Source organism: Typopeltis vanoorti, chromosome 10, assembly GCF_054136105.1.
Source record: "Typopeltis vanoorti isolate ZY-2024b chromosome 10, IOZ_Tvanoo_1.0, whole genome shotgun sequence".
NCBI classification, from domain to species: Eukaryota; Metazoa; Arthropoda; class Arachnida; order Uropygi; family Thelyphonidae; genus Typopeltis; species Typopeltis vanoorti.
The window spans coordinates 50,422,522-50,439,925 of record NC_143558.1 but is presented as its reverse complement, the minus strand read 5'-3'; the positions used below and the strand labels follow the sequence as shown (position 1 = coordinate 50,439,925).

General features: G+C 35.2%; 2 protein-coding genes across 3 annotated transcripts in view; one reads left to right on the top strand and one right to left on the bottom strand.

Annotated features, from left to right (window-relative positions):
• Window positions 1-3,003, bottom strand: part of LOC150102411 (uncharacterized) — a 415,154-nt gene extending 412,151 nt beyond the window's left edge. Inside the window, exons 1-2 of the mRNA XM_090399571.1 lie at window positions 2,944-3,003; window positions 2,758-2,839 (exon numbers count right to left, since the gene is read on the bottom strand). Of these exons, the coding sequence (XP_090255697.1) occupies window positions 2,758-2,839; window positions 2,944-3,003 (142 nt within the window). The remainder of the gene's footprint in view (window positions 1-2,757; window positions 2,840-2,943) is intronic.
• Window positions 1-17,404, top strand: part of LOC150102410 (trans-L-3-hydroxyproline dehydratase-like) — a 106,880-nt gene that overhangs the window by 23,027 nt on the left and 66,449 nt on the right. The gene's annotated exons all lie outside the window — the stretch shown is intronic.

Sequence of the window (17,404 nt, the reverse complement as noted above, 5' to 3'; positions counted from 1 at the left end):
TCATAAATAGTTGACTAAAACACATTGTGACACACGTGACTAAGTACTTGCATATTACGCTGCGTAATTAACGTTTAACTATATCAACATTAAGGTTTCTGATTCAATGGCAGGTATGTGTACATGATTGCAAAACGGTAACATCCCGGAAAATCGTAACAGGTTCCAGTTTCAAGAAAGCTGAGTCTTTCAAGAAAGCTCTCTCCGACTTCTATTTCTTCCCAAAACTAATACTCGCTGGTCAGCTTTTTTTTTTCTTCGAATCAAGAGGTGATTGCAGCTGTAGAGGGATATTTTGCAGATCTTACTGGGAACCACTACAGGGACAGAATAATGGCGCTGGAGTATCGCTGGAATAAATTTACTAGTCTTAAGGGAGATTTTGTTGAAAAATAAAAAATAATTTTGAAATTATAAATTCGTTTTTCATTGTTAGGCCAAGAATTTTTCAGAACCTCATAGTGCAAATAAAAGAAAGATTTTTCCCTTAGTGTGGAACCAACCTTCTATTTATTTAGGTTAATTTTAATTAGAGGCTACAGGCTGAGACTGTACAAGGAAATTATTGAGTTTTAGTGGCTATGGTGTTGTTTTTAGATAAGTCGAGAATGATGCCTATACCAAATAACACAGTCATCATGAAAATGAAAGTGAAACAAAAGTAGTGTCACATTAGAGTTAAGCTCCATAGCTCTTCCATGTTTAACTTACTGATCATTGCTAAGAACTGTGTGTTACGAAATTGGCTCTTAAAGAGGCGTCAGTTCAATAGATTTGACATTTTGCCAGAAATCTAATGAATTTGTAAAGAAATGATCAGAGAAATGATTTTAAAAAAACATCCCATAATAATACGCTTGCATAGTGACCACAGCACATTTGAATCTGTCATTGTTTGATTTCATATCCTGTATAAATATCGCTGATGCCTTTTATTCCCAAAAGGGAGTAGCCAAAACTGTTCAGCCATAATGAACTTTAGAGGGCTAGTGGGCAGCTAACTCCCCCTTAGCCATCACATGCTGGTGAAAGGCCATCACTGATTTTATAAACCCCCATTTAGGCAAGTATAGCAGATAACTGACACCATATTTTGGTCTCTAATACTATATATTATTGTCTGAAATTGTGCAAGCTTCTGCGTTCGCTTCGTGTTGAATAGCGATATTAAAAATTTGGGAATATGCTTGTCTGTGCCAGAGATCAACAAATGTTCCAAGAACAATAATCCGATTAAAAGCATACTTATAATAACTCGACATGATAAATTCCAAATTACGTTAATTCCATCTAGCCAGTCCGTCGTGATTGCAATAATTTCCAAATGGTATATATAATGAAATGGACCTATTCAAACCAATTTACGCTTATCTTGCATTAAATTGCAACAAAATTGAGTTAAATTTGAAAGCTAGATTGGAGTGATTACTATTATTTGGACTTTCAATATTTGTTCTGTAAATTATGCAACTGAAATTTAAATTGCTTTGCAGGGTTTTTTTTTGTGTGTGTGAACATATACCTTTTCAATAAGTACATCCATGAAGAACCATGAAATAACATATGGGAACAGTTGTGTAAAAAATATTATATGCGTTTTTGCAAAATGCATGTAGGACTTGCTCACTTCTTGAAACTGTCCAGTATTTATCAGTTTCTATTTTTCTTAATAACGGAAGCAATAAAGGTCTTAAATTAGCTTCTATAAAATTAATGCAATTGCGATAGTGTGATCTGAATATTTCTGATAACGGATAATAATAATGATAATCATTATCAAGATCTGCTATTATCAGCGCCTCCGTAGCGCAATTGGAAGAACGATGGTATGTTGCGCCCTTTGAAAAAGGCCTAAGCTCGAGTCTCATCATGACGGGAGGAATCTTTATATGGACTTTTTCAGTTGAAGGTGAGTTTAGCCAATCTCATACGAAGGTAGCAGGGTTTCCCCCCCACCCCTGGAAACTCGGGTTTTTCATCCCGCATACAGACAAATCGGCTCAGAACACGCGTAATTTACAGACAAAAAATACTAGCTGTGGTGGTAGTGAGCAGTAGATGGCGCTGACATAAATGATTGGTAATAGAGGTTCGGTGTAGTGCTGGAGATAGAGAGTTGTAAAATAGGTGTCCTCCTGCGATGAGTCTTCGGACTCCTTGGAGGTGTCAAGAATAATAATAATATGTTAATACCTTTTACTCCCCTATAGGTAGGTGTAGCTGATGCCGTTTTAGCCCTGTCTAACTACTGGAGAATAATTTAGCAGTTTAATCTCCACTGGTAACCAATCAGTGATATCTTCCCAAGACTATCACTAATTATAAACAGTATCCGATGAAGAGTGCAGCCATCTCATTATTACTAACCCTAAAACTGTATTTTTCTTGTCTGAAATAATGTGGGTACGGTACTGCAGTCGGTTTTCTTGAGTTTGCGATTCGAAAAACCCGAGTTTCTTGGGGAAGAAGCCCACTTCGATTGCCTGTGCCAGATATAGACTAACTCGAGAACCGGTCGAAGAAAGGCTTCGAAAAAATTCCTCTATTCTGTTATTAGAATCAAACTTTGGTCATTTATCTTGCGGTATGGCGCTGCGGGTGCAAACACTACTTCCACTAAGCTACACAGCCGCTTCCCAGTTTATTCTTATTTAAAAATTAATACAAAACGTCAAAATGTTTTTTTTTTTAAGGAATACCATCGATTCGAAATTCATATTGTCGATTTCTCATAAATTTTGTTATGCTTACACATACTTGAATACCAACCGTTTTCATTATTAACGAGTTGCCAGTTTTCTCCAGGAAGAAGAGCTTCATGAGCATCAATACTGATCTCCTGCACAAAAAAAAAAAAAAAAAAAAATATCAATGCATATAATGAATAATAATTAAATATTAATGAATAATGAATGAATAAATAAGTCAGTTTATTACAGCTACCTGCTGAATAACATAGAACGATCCATTATCAGAACAACTTTGATACACCAAGGAGTCCATCCCACGAAATTCCAGAAATACCCCATTATGCTACCTCTCTGAGGTAAACATAATAAATCAATGCATTTCTTTCGAATTTTCTGATGGTGGTTGGGCAGTTTCTATCACAAGCGCCTAGATTCATTATATCCTGAAGCTGCTCATTGAAACCTGGATCCTTTCACCGAGATGGAAGAAAATCCATTAAGGTAAAGTTGCCGTGATAATCCTATGTTCATTCCTGGACGGAACATATGTCCTGTGAAATCACATGTAGGATAACTAGCCAACATGTATGGATGTACTTGTCTACAGCGATGTTGATATGGTACCTTCAGCAGCCCTTGCTCCACGATTTCACTAAGCTCTACTATATACCCCAGACTACCATTTCACTATCTCCTGGTTGCATTGCTTCTTGTCCATAAGCTTTTCTTTTCGTCACTATGAAATACGAGAACGTAGACTGCCTCCTCGTGGTGCACCCTGGATAAAACTAAATATTCTACGGCAACAGATGGATCCGTACTCTCCTAGCAGGACTAACGGACACAGGCTCTCAGATAATAAGACAAACCTACCGAGGATTTGAGAATCAAGAATATGGGCTCACTCTTAAAAATATGCCAGTTAAACATAAAAGGCATAAGTGGGGCTAAATGCGAAGTTCTTACTAAGATCCTGAATTACCATCTAATAGATGTAGTTGTAGTACAGGAATCTCACACTAAGGACGATCTGGATCTACTAACGAGAAGGAAAATATATGGTTAAGAGATGATTAACTGCATAAACCATCCCAAATATGGTGGCAACATATATAAAAAATGACATTTCTAATTATAAGTTCTGTGAACCAAGTACCAGCAAGGACACATATAGTGTATCTATTATAATATCTGGTTATACTATAACCAACGTGTATAAACCTCCCTTAGCTAAATGGCCTGATCAAGTACTCTCCCAGCAACAACATCCAAGCATAATCCTGGGAGATTTTAATAGTCATCACTCCCTTTGGGGCTATAGAAAGGATGACCTAAATGGTACCCTACTAGTGAACTGGATGAAAAATCAAAACCTCTATCTGATCTTTGATGCCAAAGATAAACCGAGCTTTCTCTCCTCTAGATAGGAAAGATGATATAACCCTGATTTGTGCTTCTGTACTGCAGACGATTATGGCAGCCAAATTCCCATCTCTAGGAAAGTATTAGACAGTTTTCCAAATAGCCAACATCTACCTATAATCTATAAAGTAGGCCTAAATATTCCAATCATGAGAACAATATTAAAACCTAGGTGGAACTTTCTTAAAGCTGACCGGGATTCTTTTAAGAAACAGGTTGACACTGTAATAAGATTTAAAGCCCACTGTAAACAATTACAATAGATTTGTTGGCATTGCTATTGATGCTTCCAAACGAACCATTCCAAGAGGTTTAGGAAAGAATATATCTCAGGCTGGAATAGTGACAGTAAAAACTGTATAAAGAATTCTCTACTAATAATAACTCTACAGTAGCCATTGAGCTACTGAAGTCTCTTGACAATGCTAGAAAAGACAAATGGATTAAAACAATGAACAATTTTAATTTTACTCATTCTAATCGAAAAGCTTGGTCCCTGATTAGGAAGCTTGACCCTAATACAAGGACTTCTGGTAAACTGCCCGCCATAGATCCGAAACACATCAAAGCATATAGTCTCAATGACTAAATATCCTCAAGATAAAGTAGCTACAAGAAATCTCAAAAACAGATCTTCCACCATCATCACTATCTCAGGCTTTCACTTCCCAGGAACTCACCCAGGCAGTTAACTCATTGAGGACTGGGAAGGCGGGTGGACTCGATAACATCTAACCTGAATTCATTAAGAACTGTGGACCAAACACTATTCAATGGCTTACTGCTATATACAATAATATCCTGGACTCTGGCATACTTCCATCAATTTTTAAAAGATCTAAAATCATTGCTGTCTTAAAACCTGGCAAAGACACTATAATTGCTACCAACTACCGTCCTATTGCCTTGTTAAATATCTGCTTGAAACTTCTCAAAAGAATGCTATACAATAGAATTTCTTCAAGTATACATAACAGAACTCCACAGGAACAGGCTGGCTTCAAACCTAACAGAAGTTGTTGCGATCAAGTACTGGCCTTGACAACCTTTATAGAGAATGATTATAAAAATTGAAAACAATAGCGGTATTCGTGGACCTCTCTGCTGCCTATGACACAGTGTGGAGAGAGGGTCTTATCTTAAAATTCCTAGAAACTATCCCATCACCAAAACTAGCCAACCTAATTAATCAAATTACTAGCAGACAGATGGATACAAGTATCTCTCAATGAATCCCAAAGTAAATTCTTTAAGATTAAAAATGGCCTACCTCAGGGGTCAGTTCTTTCCCCATTGCTGTTTAACTTATATATTAGTGATATCCCAGAGACAGCATCACGGAGATTCGTGTATGCTGACGATATTGCCATTGCAACTCAACATTCAACATTCCAAAAAGCTGAGAACACCTTAACTGAAGATCTGGGCTGTACTTGATAAATACTTTAGACGATGGCGATTACAACCTAATCCGAACAAAACTGAAGTAGCATCCTTTCATTTAAGTAATATTCAGGCCAACTATATCCCAAAAGTTTACTTCAGAAATAAACAGGTGAAATTTAGCAATCATCCAAAATACCTAGGAGTTACTCTAGACAGAAGTTTGACATTTAAATATTTAAAAAATATTGCTGGAAAATTAAAAACTCGTAATGCATAAACTTGCTGGTACTCCTTGGGGTGCTGATGCCAACACACTGCATACTACCGCACTGTCTTTGGTCTATTCCACAGCAGAGTATTGTGTTCCTGTGTGGCTGAATAGCGCACACGCTTCTTTAGTCAATGTCCAGCTGAATCAAACTATGAGGATAATCTCTGGAGCTTTAAGATCTATTCCTGGCTCCTGGCTCCCAACTCTCAGTAATATAGCCCCTCCCTCGCTCTGCAGGACCCAAGCCTTAAGCAAACTATGGACAAAAATAATTGGAAACAGTTCCTTGCCTATCCATCAAGACATTTCCTTCCATACTTCACAAAGACTGAAATCCAGGCACCCTGCCTGGAGGAGTGCAATACAAATAAACGACCAGAACTTCGACCTATGCGAGTCATGGGGAGAGTATTGCTTTCAACATACCTCCAATCTTCAAATACCCATCTCAAATCCGACATCTCGTCTGGAGGGCGTCAATCTCCCTAGACATGTATGAACCACTTTAAATCGGATCAGAACAGGACATGGGAGATGTAAGCATCTCTTGCATAAATGGAACTGGTTTGATACTCCAAACTGTGAATGCGGAAGAGGGATCCAGACTATCAATTACATTGTGCTTGAGTGCCCTATCTACTCATTCTATGGTTGTAAAGAGTATTTTTTTAAACTGACCCCAGAATCCCTGGAGCGGATCTGGGATTTAAGGATTAAGCTCTGACTCCTGATTCTTAATTTTGATGTTTAATCATTTCAACCTAGTGTACCCCTTTTAATATGATTTTTACAATTGTTTTTATGCTGTTTTATGTAATTGGTATGTTTTATACTGAGACCTATACATCATCATACGCTAAATAAAATAACTCCATTCTTTCTTTCACCAATTCTCTGGTGTCCCATGCTAACGTCCTTTCATCTGCATTAGAAATAACATTAATTTTGCTTATTTGTTTGTTTGTTGAAGAGAAATACCTGAAGTCGTTCTGCTGTTATACACTATTTGGAACAGTGTCCAACGCAGGGTGCGTTCAGTACACTCTGCACTTATCGAGTAATTGTTTATTACGTATACTGATCAATATAATGATATATCGTAATTACTATTACAATAATTATTATAATAGTAATTACGTGATCAGGGCCGCATTTATACTTTTGGAGACCCTATGCGCAACATCATTATGAGGCCTCAAAAGAACAAGTCTATTTCAGTTAATCAAATTCATATGCATTTTTTTAGTTTATTAAAAATAAAAGTCGACATTTCCATAATAACTCATTTTAATAAAATAAAAGTAACTACCATTGGTTTACATATATTTGCATTTAAAAAAACAAAGTATAAAAATAAATCAGTTCAAATTTAAATTAAAAACTAAAATTTTTTTTTTCTCTGCCTAAAACCAAATAGATATATTTGGTTTTAACAAATATATCTATAATGTCATCATAATTAATCAAGTCCATTCAGTGGCGGACTCAGGATTTAAGATAACTAGCTAACACGTATGGCTAGTATGTATCTTGGCGGGTAGCCAAGTTGAACGGATAAAAATATTTTTAATGCAAATTCAATAAAAATTCATTAGGTGATTATAAAATTTTATAATTTTATAATAAATTTTCAGAAGGCATTTTACACTATTGACCAGAAAATGACATGAGCAGTGCTAGAATCCTATGGAATTGAGAGAAAACTAATAGCTATATTAAAATGTGTGTATAAGAATGCAGTTGCAGCAGTTAGAATAGGTAATGATTTGGGTAAATGGTTTAAAACAAGCAGAGGTACTAGACAGGGAGACTAAATAAAACATAATAACATAATATAATACTAATATAATGCTATAGTTCGCCCACCGATTAGAGGTCCCACGACACTTCTGCGCATGTCAGAAAAAGGAGAATCCATTCCGATAATAGGGTAATCAATCTGTCTTCTGGGATGTGTTTGTTTATTATTACAGGTCGGAAAATTTAGCTTTTCTTTTACGAACATTGTAGTTTTTAAAGTAACTATTTTGCTTGTATAACAGTTGGAAAAATGTACGTAGAGTATTAACAAAATTAAAAAAGGTATAGCATAAAACAAAAATTTAACTAAGTTTATTTTTAAGAAAGTTTTCTATAAAATAAAAATAATTATACAGAAAAACAGAACTTTTTTCAAATGAATTTAGATATTCTAAACTTACAGTTGAGAGAACTGAGATACTTTAATGTCCTAAACCGATTAATTATTTATGACTTGCTGTGACTCTTTTAACAAACCCATGCAAAAAAATGTTGGAAAAAAAATACCATTATCAAATCCTTTTAATCTTCATAGTTATCTGAATCGGTGTCCGAATCGCCATCCCTTTCACTTAAACTGATCACCAAAGGTTCGCACAATTCTTCGATAATTCCGTCTCTGTCCCAATACATATTTTCCAATGAGGTAACATGAGAGCAATATTTTCCTCAGTTTTGAACTGTAATACTTTTAATTGCCTGTTCTAAAAGCTTATAAAGTTTCGACATGTCAATATTTCCAGTTACATTGCGATGGCGAATGAAACTTTTCACTTCTGTCCAAACATACTCAATAGCATTAATATCGCAATGATATGGTGGTAGCCTCAAAGCTAGAAATCCATGCTCTTTGAGCATCGTGTCGAATTTAAATAGTTTAGTTGTGGGCGAGTTTCTTTTGACCGAATTAAGCAATTCAATTTTTTGCATATCTGGGGAATGTTATTTGCAGAGAGCCAATCCATAAGAACATGCTTCTTATTAGACCAATTTGGAACTTTGTTTGATCGAAGAGTGATATGAAGCGTTATCAATTATAACAACAGCATTTTAAGGAAGGTTTGGAATCAGTTTTTCTTCTGCCCACTTTTCGAAGATCGTAGAATTCATTTGCCTATGGTAATTGGCTTTGTATAGTAAGTTTGAATTCGGTAAAAAACCCATTTCTCCATCCACACACAAAATTATTATGCCCCGCGAGGCATTTCCGGTTTGTAGCACTCCACATTCTTCTTTAGACTGCCAACATTTTCCATAAGTTAAATTACTATCAATCCAAGTTTCATCTAGATACACAATCGGTCTTTTCTCCTCCCTGAAACATCTTATTGCTCTCAAATACTGCGTTCTAGATAAAACAATGTCACTTCGCTCGATGAAAAGTTTCCTTTTATTCTGGGACTTTTTAAAACAAAATCCGATTTCATTAAGTATTTTCCTTAAAGTTTCTCTTTTCCAAGGAAAATTAATTGTTTCTTTAAGCACAGGAATCAATTTCGGAACAGTTGGCACTCTTTTCTCGACCACGTAAAATTCGTGAATAGTTCTTCTTATAACGTCTACATTAAAATCATTCAAAGCTACGGTTTCGATGGTGTTCTTTCTCTGACGCTTTTTTTTTTTTTTTCCAGAGATTTAAATTTTGGCAGTGGTGGGGGGAAGTTTTTAACAGTCGACCCACGATACGGCCGCAATTGCACTTACACGTTTTATGACTTGAGAAAGGGGAACAAGGAGACGGCCTTCTGACGATTCTTTTTCGCAGAATGTCACCACATTATTCAATATTCTTTTGCAAGAGCTACTGAAACGTTTAACAACAGAACTTGTTGACTGTACTGGATCCATCATACAAATTAATAATAAAAAAAATGCAAAAAAGCAACAACAAAAATCAAGCTAGTACTAGTGCAGCGACAGACAAGAGAGCACGTGATTTCGCATGTTGGCGACCGATTCGTACATCCTTCATTTCTTTCTCCCCTTCACCATGAATCGACTATTCTTGGCAAAATGCCAAGGAGAGATTTACAAACGGTGGGTGAACTATAACTTACTAACAGAATACATAATGCTAACATAATACTAACTCTTTTTGGTTTTGTTTTGTTGTGTTTTCGTAGTGGTGGGGGGACGGTAGATGACTGTGTGTGTTAATGGTGGTAGTAGTAGAGTCGTTACGTAGTTGGAGACTATGAGTTGGGTTTGTGTGGAGTGAAAGAGTGGAGAAAAAGCGTCTTTTGGCAATTAGTTGTTGGACTTCCTTGGAAGTGTCACATAATAATAACAGCAGTAGATTGTAAAAATACACTAAACTTTTAAGTGTTTTCGCTGTCTATTGACTAACAGCTCTGTTAGGAAAATAAATGTGCTAGAGAATAAAAAATTGAGAGAAATCTGAGAATTTCTAACAGCACTTGTTTTTTTAATTGCATAATCTTAATAATAATGTAGATTGGTCATGCACATCACTGGACACACCAATCGTTTTACCCTCGATATGTTCAATGACGCACGTGACTGACTATGTTCGTTAATCTCATGCCTCAAGGAAATCTCGTATGAAACGTAACTGAAATCAGCATATTCATTTACTTACATGGACGTTGTAATTTATACGATTATCTGGATGAGTTCTTCCCTGGAACAGATAAGTGAATACCGCTTTTTTCATCGCAGCTCTGTGTTCTAGAATAAAGAATAAACACATATTTTGGTAGGAAATGTAATTCGTTATTCAAAGGTTTACCCATTTACCCATCTACTTTCATCAGAATATTCAAGTTTTTTTTTTTTTTTTCCAGTGACTATTGGCATTGCTTTTGACTCACCTCTTTTTCATTTACAAATATAGCAATTGTACTTTATTTAAGAACGATTTCATGAAAATTTATTTTTTATATTTTATTATATATTTATATATAATTATATTTGTATGTAATAAAAATAATATTAAAAAATCATATGCAAAAACATATAGCACATCAGTCTTGTCTTTTTGCAAGTAATTTAAAAGAAACAAAGAACCTGTCATTGTGATTGTCGAACAACTGCTTGAGACAAGTTACAGCAGACAGAGAAATGAAAGATTACAAATAGTTGGTTTTGTATGTTTGAAGTTGGATAGTGAATGGATATGACCCATAGCTGCCTTATGATGAAGAGAAGTTCGGGGAACAGTATACAAGAAAAGGTATAAGGGAGAAACAGAACGTCTGCGAGGAAATGGTTGTAGCAAAATATTTGGATTTTGGAAAAATCTATATTCAGGGTTATATATTCAAAGAGATGGGAATAATTTTTACAAATTTAAAGAGTGATTAAGACAGCATATGAATGCAATAGAATGAGACAAGTAAATGTCGAGCCCGAGAGGGTCAAAATGAGCGAATTCGTTGCTTACCATTCTCTAGAGCGATATGTCAGATTGGAAGAATGCACTAACATCATCATGGTGACAGAAGGGTGACTCTCATGGTGCCTTTCGAGTACATGAGGTGTACAGTATTTGATGTGGCTTCTAGTCGAAGTTCTGTTAGAAGCAGCATTTAGATGTTGATATATTATAATTATTCCTGACACCTCCAAGGAGTCCGAAGACTAATCGCGGGAGGACACCTACTGTACAACTCTCCATCTCTACCAGTACACCAACCTCTACTATCAATCATCTCCATCAACGGCATCTACTGGGCACAACCACCACCATAGCTCGGATTTTTTGGTCTGTAAATTGCTCTGATGGGCCAATTTGTCTGTATGCGGGATGAAAAACCCTGCTACCTCCGAATGAGATCGGCTAACTCATGTTCAATTGAAAAAGTCCATATAAAGATTCCTTCCATTGTGACGAGAATCGAATTTAGGCCTTTTCTAATCAAAGGGTGCAATGTACCATCATTCTTCCAATTGCGCTCTTAAAAGGAAGCATCTTTGAAACATGGGCTCATGCGGGGTACTATTGGTCCTGAGGTCACAAATGTTTTGAAATGGATTTCAAAATGCTTTTATGTTGGCTCCCTGTCATTTTTGAATGATTTTTGGTTGGCTTTTTTGTTGTTTTATATTTTTGATAAATAGATTTGTAAGATTGTTATTATTTTATAATGATGATCTAATTATTTATAGTGCCTTTATATGGTTTATGAGGGAGAAGAGATAATCCTAGCGAAATGTAGTGTGGATAATTAAATTCCGAATATTTCGATATATTGTTTTCTAATTCCCTTGCTAGCTTATATATACAGAAATGATAATCGATTATAAACTGCTGTAAAACTTGATGTTGCTTAAAAATACCAAAGCGCTTTACATCGATTTTCACTAAGGTCAAGTCTCATGAGAACTGTTATAAAAATAACTTTGTTTGTCTCTATGTATTTTATGTTAAAGATTCATGTAAATAACCCTATGGTGTTAGTGCATTGATTGTATTTACTGTTTTAACTAAAGTTTCTAGAATGTCAAAAATAAAGGCAATGCTTTGCCATCAGAAGTTTTGTATAATAGCTATGTATAAGAGCACAAGAAAGTTGTTTAAGATTAAGTGTGTGAGAAAGTCGTTTGCGAGCTCTGTACATGAACACCCTCAAAGCTAGTATCAAAGAGATCCGTTAGTTTCAGAGAAGTTTCCGCTGCCCAACAAGACAACGAAAAAACAGTACACGAAGGATATGGAAGAACGGGTCGGCCTTAACAAAAAGATCGAGAAGAACTGCCGATTTCTTCGGGGTTTACAACCCTTAATGCAAGGTCCCAAAAAGTCGAAAATAAAAGGGATTGAGCCGAACATTGTAAGGAGAGTCCAGGGCCAGTTGCCAAGAGAGGGGAGAGGTGAGATCCAGTTGCCAAGAGAGGGGAGAGGTGAGATCCAGTTGCCAAGAGAGCAGAGGGCGAGGTCCAATTACTAAGAGGAGAGGCGAAGCACTGTTACCGAAGAGAGCCAGAGGCAGTTGGTGGAAAACCAGAAGCAATCGGACTCAGAGGACCAGACTTTACAAACCCATGCCATGAAAAATTGGGAGAACAGCCAAAGCCAAATGCCGGTCGGACGTCCTAGTGCTGCGGGAAGTCAACCAAAACTAAAAGCAGCAGAGTGATCTTCAAGCCTGTATGCTGAAACTTCTTGCCTGAACTTTTGAGTACCGGGAAGATTGCAGTTCAAGACTCGCCAAATATTCCGACGAAGCTCCCCCTGAAACAAGACTCTTCAGATGGAAATCTAAGGCCTGTGATGAGAGAAAAACCATAGTGACTTTTGATGCAGAACCTTTGGAAGGTGTCGTGACAAAGAGCCTCTGTAATGTGTATTACATCCTTTTATGTACATTCTTTTTGTAATCTAAGAGATGTCATAGATGGACTGATAAGAAATATCTATAAGAGAGTCCTCTGATTTGTTGTTAACTGGAATATAAATTGTAAGATAACTTGCCATAGCTAGCTAATCTCTTTATGAGTAAATTAGTCTCGGCAATCTGATTTTCTTAAGCAGAGAAGTAACGGAGTAATTATATTATATAGTCATTTAATATTGAAAAGGGAAAGTTGTTTCTTTATACCAAAAGTATAAGGATAGGTATAGAGAGAGTAACATTCCTATCGCTTATTTAATGTACTTTGATTTTTTTTTATGTAAATAAATGTGTTTTAATTATGTCAATAGAGTGCCACCTGATTGTTTATTTTACAATGCACTGTTCCTAAATAAAGCGAACTTAAGAGCGGGAAACCAAGTAAGATAGCCAAAGTGTATAGTTAAGTGCAAATAGATCACGACTCTTTGTGTAAAGTTTTACTGAAGGAATTTGGGTTAGAGAAGGAAAGAAAGAGAAGTCAACCGGCCGTATTACTGAGTTTTATGCCAAATAAAGGATACTGGTGGCGCGCTGTCTTATCAAATAAATTTTCTAGTATCCATAGGCATAAAACTCGTAGTGCGAAAGGTAGATAAACTAAGTACACAATAGTAAGGATTAGTTAGAATAAGAAAGAAATATATATATAAAAATTAGTAATAACGGTGGAATATAAATAACAAACAAGTAAATAGCACGCTTATTACACTGTGAATGAATTCCTATTTACGACACGTTTGCAATAATAGACAGTGCTGCTGAACTATTAGACCAGCGACTCCAGTGTCTCGAAGATATTTCTTAGAATTCATTGTGCTACATAACAATCCATTTGTCATCCTAATTTTTTTAAATAATCAGTAGAATCCTTGTGAATCTGTATAAAAATGCGAACTGGTACATAATCTCGAGTATCATTGCTTATTGATTTTGTAACTTATAATGGCATTTTTTAACAAAACGTTTAAAAAATAAAAGTGCAAAGAGAAAATTTCCACATAATCCTAACAAAGAATTTTTAAAGATCTTACCATTATCAACACTCATCTTCTTGCACAAATCATATATCGCTTTTTCGGGTAGCTGAAACTCCTAAAAATAATATAGGTCTTGAAACTTTGTGAACATGGTATATTTTGAATAAAATGGGGCAATATTTATATCTTAAATATATTTTTGAACCTATAGATTCAAAAGAAATATTTTTAAAAAAAATTAGAATTGGCCAAGAATTCTGATTTAAAACTTTAAAAATTAATTAAATTTTTTCAATAATTAATTAAAAAATTAATTGTGTGGAACTACTTTTTGTAGTTTTTTTATATATAAGTCCGGCAACTCGAATTTAGTCGGGTTATATTTTTTATTTTAATAAATATGCTTTATGTTTAGAAACATGTGGTCTCAATAAAGTTAAATGAAAATATAAATGAACTGCAGAAGAGAAGACCGAATATACTTCAGAAGAGGTATTAGATTAATGAAGAGACAGTAACATATGTTTTTTTTTCTTTTCTTTCCAGTTGTAAGTCTACAAAAGTGAGCAAATTACATTTTTTCTCCTGTCTTTCATTGCATAAGTGCAACACAACAATTAATAGTAGAATAAGCGTACAATTTTTCTTTTAGGATGTATTCATGCGCCTCGTAGATCGATTCTAATTTAGACAAATAATAATTTCTGGTTTACATGAGAAGTCTCTACCTGCAGACATCTTACAGAATATCAAGACGAGCTCTCAGCTGCAATTATGGTGAACTCTATAAGGAAGACAGCTTTGTCTCTTGACATTTCCAGAGTTTTTGATCGCATCTGGCATTGATGCCAGCTGGGCAAATTGTCATCCCTTTCCCTATATTCCTTTTGAGTCCGTTTGCAAAAACACCGAACCCGATTCTCCTCTTCCTCTTCTATTCCATCTCCCTCTGTTCTCTGGAACAGCCTTCCTCATGAAATATTCCTGAACAACTAAAATCTTTTATTCTTCAAAATGTCAACTTAAAATAGCAAAGATATACCTTTCTAAAAACTGATCACATACACAAATAGCAAGTTTTTTCCTATCCCTGAAATAGGATTACTTGATTATTCTGTAAAACAGGCAAACATCCAGGGGCGACTCATGCATAGGCACTGCGGAACTTCAGCACCCCCCAATTTTTCTCGATATATAAATATATTTACTAATTTATTTATAATTGCTTGTAATATTTAATTTTATCATCAACAATCCTATACAATTCTCTTATTTTGTATAAAAAATAATAAAAATCCATCTTGTAGCACTTAGGAGGGCGAAGGACGCTAGCAGCACTGTGTTTATTTACCACAGTGTCATATTGCTACGCGCGCAAGCATATGCACGTCATAGTGAAATGCAGGCTATTAGCGTAATGCGGCACTGTCCGTCGTGCAGTTCCACTATTGTTTAAATGCAGTTTGCGCCAGTAGCAGAGTGTTCGTAGTGCTTATCGTGTTTACTCCGTCTCTTTAAATATTTGGACATTACAATTAAAGACATAACATTTGTTATAGTTTTTATTTTAGAAAATTATTGTTAAATTATTTAACAAAAATAAATTAGCTAATTTTAAGAATAAATTGCCTACATAAGAAATAAAATTGACCACTGAAGCATATCCCATGATCAACAAAGAAAAACTTGAAACTGAACTTCGAGTATTCTACAGTAGACCCAACATGCATGATTATTGTAAATTAATCGAGTTGGTAAAATTTATAACAAAAAATAATTTAGATGTGTTCTTAGTGAAATTACTGTATTGATAAAAATTCTCTTGACAATTCCTATGAAAAACAGTGTCTGAACGCTGTTTTTCAACATTAAAGAGAATAAAAACATTTCTGTGGAGCACTACGAATCAGGATAGGTTAAATGCACTTGCGATGATTTCAACGGAGAAAAAATTCTTCAACAGTCACACAAACATCAAGGAAAAAGTTATTGACCTTTTCTCTCGAAACAAAACAAAAAGAATGGATTTTATGTTTAAGTAATTTTGAATTATACCGAACTGTATAATTTTATAGAAAATAAAACAATATTTTTTCATGAAACAAAACAAGAAGAATATATTTTATTTTTAAGTAATTTTGAATTATACCAAACTGTATAATTTTTGCGATAATAAACAATATTTTTTCATGTTTAATTTTTTTTTTAATTTTTGCCATAATTTTGATATTTTATCCAAACATGTATATTTCGAAAGTTGCAGCACCCCCACGATTTCAAGCCACGAGCCGCCACTGCAAACATCCAACACTCTATTAACATGCACAACTGTGACATGATTAGCATATTAATATACAGTTATATAAATGTGCGCTTAATATGTCAATAATGAAATTGATTGGCTACCGGTGGAGTTTGAACTGCCCACTCAGTCTCCAAAAGCTAGATAGGGTATATAAGTCCTCGCCTACTCCCTATTAGGGAATAAAAGGCGTTAGTTGATTTTTTTTTTTTTTTTTGAAAAATGTTAGTATACGTTACCAAAGCAAAATTTACCATTACGATTGAAACAATAAATGATGCATTAAATCCCTTTTAAAAAAATCTATATTTTACTTACATGAACTGAGTAAGAAATTAAGCCTCCAAGTTTACTTTTGTTGAATTGGCTAATTTGTTCTTCGGGATACTCGTCAAAGTTGAATGATCCGTCTAAAAAAGTGAGAGGGAAATATTAAAGTGGGCAATATAATGCAGTTCTCAATGAAAAATGAAGTTTCAACATAGATTCTTATAATAAGTAAATTATGCATCTGGAAATTCTGCTAATGCTGACATAAGCAACCATTTGCTATATATCTAACAACTCTAGTGTGTAATTTCTGTCATTTACGCTGCTGTGATTGCCTCTAAAAATGACAGCTCGAAATCAGTTCTCCTCATTGCTCGCTAAAAATTCAATATTCTAACTATAAATGCGAAACATTAGTAGATCTGATGTCTAGAGTAATTTACAATAATCATGACGAACATGTCATCCAATTTCACATTATTTCAGCCCAAAATAAATACTATTAGGAAAAGTGACCACGCGATGATGACAGCTGTTTGTCGTACTCTCTTCCCCGAATGCTTACTAAATCAATGATGCGCTTGGGACAGCTATCTGTAATGGCTAAGGGTGGGAATTGGTGGACAAGTTGGCGAGTTCTTATCGACTTCTCTAAAATCTTCACTACGGACCTATCAGTATCTCTGGCGTGGTAGTGAAGATTTTAGACACATCAGTTTTTGCACCACCCTTGTACAATGGAACTATCATACATTCCTTCCATTCCTGAGCTAAGACTCAAGTTGTACAAACATGTGAAAGGCGTAGCCAATTCAGCTGGACATTCCTTTAGCAAACGGGCTGATATTCCATCTGTCCCTCTAGACCAATTCTTATCCAGGTTATGCAACAGCTCTTGAACCTCATTTTCATGAACCTTCAACTTTTCA